This window comes from Frankliniella occidentalis, unplaced genomic scaffold (assembly GCF_000697945.3).
Source record: "Frankliniella occidentalis isolate FOCC.00 unplaced genomic scaffold, Focc_3.1 Scaffold47, whole genome shotgun sequence".
Taxonomy (NCBI): domain Eukaryota; kingdom Metazoa; phylum Arthropoda; class Insecta; order Thysanoptera; family Thripidae; genus Frankliniella; species Frankliniella occidentalis.
The window spans coordinates 698,023-705,458 of NW_026267177.1; the positions used below are offsets into that span (position 1 = coordinate 698,023).

A 7,436-nucleotide genomic window follows, 5' to 3' on the forward strand; every position below is an offset into this window, starting at 1 on the left:
TTTTTGTGAGAGCTGATATGAAATACATGCTACATGACATGTTGGTTTGGAAACAGTGAAAACAGTGAAGTCTGTTTCATGAGTTGCACGTGAGGTTGTTCAATTAAAGATGAATGTATTTTAAGCCTGTTTTGTTTTTAATTGCTTTCCAATTTGAAGTTAATCCACTGTTAACTTATGACTTGAACATCCAATTTACTTCTACAATACTGTTCATGACCCTTAAATGTGAACTTTCATATCCAAGCCACTTTGATGCAGTTGTCTAAGCAGTGCAAAGAATATTTTACCTTCATGATGTGCTGTTAGCTAGTAGATTTCAACCTCGAAATTTTGTGAAATAATTTCATTTTTTCCAGCCAATAAATGATTATTCATAACCAAACTAGTCACAACACCATGCTCAGTGGTAAACCTGCGTTATGTTATGTTATTTTAAATTTTCTGTGGTCCCGGAGTCCATCCTCTGTATTTGAGTGGTCATCTTTCTTTGCTCCTGTTGGTTTTGTTGTATTGTGGGTTCATTTGATCTCATCCGAAAAAGTGTTTGTTGATGCTGGCATCAACATTTAAAGATAATATTGCCAGTGAAGCTTGTAACCTTGTAGCATTAATCTATTCCCAGACCCTTTCAGAATGGATTATTATTATAAGCTATAAATTGCAACTTTTTTCACTTGATCAACATGGGTCAAAAATCTGAAATGAATGTATTTCATTTCATTATACTATGCTAGTTGGGGTGCAGGTAAATTATGCGTAGTTCTAAATATGCCCCACTCCAGTAATTATTTTATTTGTGAATGAAGCGTGATCTTGCCAGTCTCCTACCTTCTTTAATTTATTAGTGTTCATTGAAACTCAGTTAAAAAGGGAAAGTATCAAATTTAATTTCTCAATGATCCCTTACTGCTTTAAAGTTCTCCGTTTCATACGTAGTGCCTTCCACCCAAGCATTGTAACTGCCGTAGAAAATCTAAAACACAAATAAATTGAGTAGGATAATCTCTTTAATGATGAATCAAAATTAATATTACTAGTGTACTTGGAACTATCAAAATTTACTTATTTTTGTACTCTTCTCTATCCCTTAGTATTATAGAGCACTCTTGAGATTCTCCTGATCGTTTTTTCATTCCTTTTTTGAACGGTTTGTTCCAATTTTAACCACTAAGTCATTCTTAATCAGTTCTTTTCTCTCTCCTTTTCAATTTATTGGACCTGAGTTTCTACATAGATTTCAGTCAGAAAGATGGACTCCGCTATGCTTGACCTGGGACTATTCCTCCCTTTCCTTTCTTGGTGTTGGTTTTCATTCAATGACTTATTTTCTTTGTGTGAATCAGCTTGCTATACCTGCAAAGGGTTCCCCTCATCCTTGTTATGTCATCAGATATTTAGGTTTTCGTCTCATTGTTTCCTCACATGTAATATATTCATAAAATCTCATAAAATGTGTACATTTTTTTTCCGAGAACTCATAAATAGATCTTGAACCTGTGTCTGAAATATTTCTTTACTCACACTTCTACTTTTAGTGCATTAATTTTGATTTTCTGAGAGTTGAAAGCTCACTTTAAGAAATATTTGGTTTTGGGTAGGTTTTTTTTTATGAGTCTTTGGTCTATATCTTTATACAGAGAAGGTTATGGAGTCACTTACATTAGTGCCTATAGGCTTGTGTATTGAAGCAACAAATGCTCAAATGTAAATTCCCTTACTAATGTGGAGCAAATGGCTATTAACTTTTCCTTTTGTCTGATTGATGATTATGTGGGACCAGAAGAACTTCACCAAGACAAGCCCATAAGAAACATTGACATGATGCTGTAAACCTTTAGTTCATCCTCTTTGTAAATCTTACACTTGCTTAACTTTTTATCTCAGCAGTCATAGAGATTTGTGATTATCTGCTGTTGTCTTTTTTCTTTTTTCAATCTTTTCATAATTTTGAAGCATATTTGGAGAATTATGTATCTCTACTAAAAAGAAAAAAGCAGTTATGTATCTTTTAGGGTATTCCTGTTTAGTTTAAGTTAAATTTATTTTAATCATATTTGAAAGCACAGTTGCCAATGATTGCTTTGTCAGTTACTCTTTTATTGTGTTCAACTGACTCCTAATGCCTCTGAGTTTCATCCTGGATAATTTCTCTCTATAGTAAGGGATTGTTCTCTTGACTTATTACTTTGTTTCATAGATTGTATGTGAAAATTCTTGTGAAGGGATATACTTTGATTTCTTTTCTATTTAGAAGAGTATAGTTTGTGATACAAGAACGTAAAGGTATGAACAAAAATGACCCAGTGCTATTTCAGTTAATACAAACAATACTTTTGTGAGTTTTTTAGCAACTTCATATGTTGTTTTCATTAGTCCTATGTTACATCACTTGGTTTCAGCACTTATATAATGCTTATGAAATATCTTTCTTATTTGGATTGAAAGTGTTGTGAACTGTAGAAACAAATTGCAGTAAGAAGCAAACATTGTTTCTGAAGTGGTAGCGTGGAAAGTAAACCTTTTCTGCCTGTTATGTGTATGAAATGAACATGGTACATGAACAAACTTCAAGAATTTTTCAAAGCCGTTTGTTACCAATACCAGATGTTCCTTCTAGAGTTTTCCATCATACGAGCATGGTTCATTCATTTTCCTAGCTTTTTTGTATCTGTTGCCAATTTTAGTCTGAAACAATGAAGCTTGTGGTGTTAGTAAGTGAATGTTTTATTAATTTTTATTGTTATGAAATGACTTGTTGAGTGAGTAGTAGACTCAGCAGTAAAATCTACCTATTGATGGCACAAATATTTGCTCACAAGTCTCTCAGGGTAGCTATTGTTTTTATGTCCTGTGTGCAATAATACAAATAGTTAACTGTGTAATATACCTGATTTTGTTTTCCAATTTTTAAAATGATTAAACAGCCAAACTACCCTCGGGACTTCATATAATGCTATTTTCCACATTAGCTGCTTGCCATCACATACAGTGTGGTGAGCGATGACTGCTGTATAGTGAGATCTTTACTGGCCAAGAAAATATAGTGATTAACTTTTGGATGGGCCTGTGTTTAGTTAATTGGAAACTTGTCCTGTTTTATTTCAATGACTTGTGAAATTGAATTGATTGAAATAGAACTTGTTTTAAAGAGGATAAACTGTACCATGATATTTATGTGTACATTGACCTCAAAGCTTTTGCATTTTACATCAATCAGGCTTGACGTCTTTAATTTTTCATGTTAATAGAACGTAAAATGCACCAAGTTTTTATGTGGGACAGCCAGAAAAGGAACTATCCCAATTAGGCTTTCTTAATCTAATGTTAGCTGTTCTCCCCCACATATCCTCAGAGCACCAAAATCTTCCGTGCATATAAATATTATAATTATGTAGAATATTGTAAGCTAATTGTAACAATACTGAACATAGAGGGAAGAAATGAACCAGGAGCTTGTATATGTTTGTTTGTACTAAGAGCAAATTGAAGGTGATGTATGGATGGGTGTGTGCTTGTGCGTATGTGCTCAGCCATGTCAAGCTTTCTTTTATACTATGAGCAAAATGTGACTCATATTCGGTTTATTGATCAAAAACTTTGAGTAATGTGACACATCACTCTCCAAAATTTCGTGTAAAATTCAGATGCAGTGTCTAATTTTTAAAAATCTCTTTTGAGGATAGGAGCAATTAGGTATCTTTACATAGGTATCTGTAAGATCTTATGCTTTTCTTTCTCTAGTCCAAATTATGCTGCTGGAGATTGTGCCTGTGATCTTTAAAACTAAATTTTTCAACTTTATTGACACCTGTGATTTTACACGGGATTTTTGAGTACGCTGCTTCCTTTCCTATAAAGAGAACTGTGTAATCATTGTTCACACCTATGATGTATACCTTGATTTAAAGAGATCTATTGATATGCCTTAGGTTATTGTGTGTTTGTGTACAAAGCAGAACAAAACATAAATATGTGAAATCTTATAGCAGAATAGTTTTGGAGCACAAGCTGTTGTGTTCTTTTTCTATCACTTTGTTATTGATGAAACAGTGAGTCTTATCCTTCCCAGTTTTTAATAGTAATCGACTATTTTTGACATCAAAGAGGTATCCTCTGACTATTGTTTTTAAATTAAAATATATTGCCGTTGGCTTCAAGACCTAAAATATATTTTCCAGATGGTAGCTGGACGCTTTGTCACCCAATGACAATGGTTCACATGGGAATCATCAATTTTGTCAAGATGATATTAATCCATTTTTCCCATTTTTTTATACTACTGCTTGAACCCTTCATTTTTACCTCTTTTGTCAAATATTTAAAATTGTGTTGCTGTATATATAATATTAAGCTGCTTTGTTGTGTCATATTTTATTTTTATCCTCTTCTTACACAAGTAAATTATAGACCTGTAATATTTCCAAAACATGAAGTAAATGTTAGATAGCTGTTAGCTGAAAATAAACAGGATTGTGACTTAAACAGAAAAATAATGTCTCTTTTCTAATCACTTTCTGTCCCTTCAAATTTTATTTTAGAGACTTGGGATTGACCCATGGTCAACATCGACCTCATTTCTTTTTCAAAAACTTGTCTGAATCACTATCACCCTATGCTTTTGTTCAAAAAGTATGGTTCAATAAGGGAGCTTGTGGCTTGTGAGGTTTGGGTATGAGTCATGCCAATTCAAAAAGTTCACCTCATTGTATAATTTATTACACTGCTCTTCATTTTCTTTTTGTTTTGTCAACAAATTGATATCACAAATCAAATTTAATTTGAACTTTATAGTTCACTCACCATGACCAATAATGATAGCTCAGACTTGTACATGAACCCTGCTGAAACTGTAATGAATATATGTTCAGGTTTGTATGATTTAGATATGAATAGACCTTCACCTTGGCCTACACTCCCAAGTACTGTTCATAACTTTTTTGTGTGTGAAATTTCTATCTTAATGCTATGTTTTCTTTTTAAATCATATATCACATTTTAAGTTTCCTAGTTTATAAAAATATAATACATTATCCAAGAAGAACTTTCTTCATCATCTGGTGGTCTGGTCTATCCAGTCCTCTTCTTGAAGCATTGAAACCAGCTACACACTTTGATGAACACAGGTACTGCAGTAAGGGTATGCGGTACTTTCCACAAAAGTCAACGAACTTGATGTGCTCTACACGATTGTCGAAGAAGACACCTGCAACCAAGAGCCGCCACACATTAAATGTCTGCAGTAGAGGATGATAGAGAAGTGAACTTGGGAACGCCCCTCTGCTTTCCCCAGCCCCTACTCCACTGTTAGAAAAACCTCCCATCTAATTTTACGGTCCGGCCCGCTATAGTCAGAACCGTATTTAAAATTACGGTCTGGACTGTAAAATACACAAAAGCGGTCGGATCGTTACGCCCCGGGCCCGGGCAGTGCCGGTCGGTAATGCGCATTGAAATGCGCCTACAAAGTAACACATTTTAGGTACATTTAATGTATTGCCGCATTAAACGCGCACTTAATGCGCGTATTGCACACTAAACGCGTAAAAAAGCGTTACTTTTTTGCGCATTGCCGCATTTAATGCGCATTTAAGTGCATTGGCGAGGGGCTGCGTCATTTTCAAATCGATGTGGTTAGAAGGACCGTTTTACATACGTTGCCCTAAAACTGCCCAGGCTGTAATAGATCAGGTCGTAAAAGTAAATACAGTCCGACTGTATTCTTAAACTCAGTCCAAAACTGTAAGATATCAGACGGTAAAAAAAAATACGGTCCAACCGTAAAAATAAATATTGTTCGGCCTGTAAAATAATTTACAATCCGACCGTAAAATAAAGTAAGGACCGTATGTCTAATGTCTACAGTATTTAATTACAGTTTCTTTAACATTGTCACCTTTGCACTTCGGGTTGACACAGTGGTGCGCGCTGGACAGGTAGCGTACGATGGAGTGAGGCAGGTCGGCGGGCGTGTAGGGCACGTTATGCTGCTTGGTAACTCGGGCGGCCAGCTCCAGCAGGCTTGGCGGGTTGTGTGTCATGTCGCTCACAAACCGCACCACAAGTGGATTGTCGCGGAGGCTCAACTGCAACACAAGCCACACAACACGTTGAAGAGGAGTGGGAGTGGGGTCCCAGGCCGGGCTCGGTCTGGGAACCGCAGCTCGGGTTACCGGCTCACTCGGAGCGTCACGCCGCGAGGTCGCTCTGTACTCTATACTGCAGACTGTAGGAGCGCTGTCCCTATAAATCAACAAACCCCAGCCGATCCACTCTAAACCACACAGAACGCCGCCACCACCCCTCTCGGCCCCGCCGCCTGACGAAGGTGGGGTAGGCAGACCCGCCAGACTCGGCTGTGCGGCGGGGCTGCGCGGCTGCGCTCCCAGCGGCGCCTCTCCCCCGGCCGGGCCTACCTCCGGCTCCCATCCGAGCTCCAGCTCAGGCTCCCCCCGCCCCGCCCCCATTTCCCCCTCACAATAATTCACAACTGATGAGGTGCGCGATGCGCTCACTAATGTTGCTTTGTCGCGTGGACTGTTTTATTTTATTTTGTCTGTCGTTACCCACGACTCAAGTTATTGGACACCGAAGCTTACCTCTGTAAGGCACTTGAGGGCGACGATCTCAGGCGGCAGAGTTCGCAGCCGGTTTTTGTGCAGCAACAGAGATTTGAGGTGCTTCAGGTTGGCGATAGCCGCTGGAAGCGACTCGAGCTGGTTGTCGCTCAGCACCAAGACTTGCAGCCAGGCCAGCTGACCAACCGACTCGGGCACCTCGTTGAGGCGGTTACCACCGAGGCTCAGCACCGTCAGCCTGGAACAACAAACAGAGTGGTTAACTCGGTGCCGCGGCGACTCACGAGAGACTCAGCACGATGTTTGGACGGAAGAAACAGCCGGCAGGGGTGATTTGTCTGTCTTTCAAATACTGTATTCTACGTGTTCTTACTTCACCTTGACCCTATCTAAAAGATTGAAAAATAAAACTCAATTTGGATTACTTGGAAAAAAAGTGCCTCCCCTGATATAACTTTTTTTTACATTGGCTATTGGGCGTGACGGATCGGGAGCCTGCTTTGATAAGAGCGGCTCGGCCTTGCGCTCCCCATCAGCGAATCTTGGCCAAAGAAACTCACCCCACCCCCCCACCCCTGTCCAACGGCGGGAAAATCTGCAACTCAGCTGGTGACAATCGCGACGAGCCATATGTGTCGCCGGCCATCACCAACATTTGTCTCAGACTTCCCCTTGTATCCCGAAGTTTTTTGTCCGTTGAAAAAAGGTGTCAACTGGGTCAGAGATGTCGTAGCGCCCACGCCAAACTAGACGAGTAGTGCCCATATTATTCACAGCGATGTAATGTTGTGTTGCATGTTTACCAAGCTGTTCACCGAGCTGCTCACCTACCGGGCATAGGGGCCTTGGCCGGAGGGG

The 7,436-nt window shown here is 39.0% G+C and overlaps 2 protein-coding genes across 7 annotated transcripts in view; one reads left to right on the forward strand and one right to left on the reverse strand.

Moving 5' to 3' along the window:
- LOC113207803 (activated Cdc42 kinase-like) overlaps positions 1-7,436 on the forward strand; it is a 33,319-nt gene that overhangs the window by 12,752 nt on the left and 13,131 nt on the right. The window lies entirely within an intron of this gene.
- Positions 4,698-6,816, reverse strand: LOC113207874 (leucine-rich repeat-containing protein 58; the record flags this gene model as incomplete). The annotated part of the gene is given in 3 exon segments (XM_026424613.2): positions 4,698-5,206; positions 5,897-6,086; positions 6,600-6,816. Coding segments are annotated over 3 exon segments (583 nt in total), but the record flags the coding sequence as incomplete, so codon positions are not given.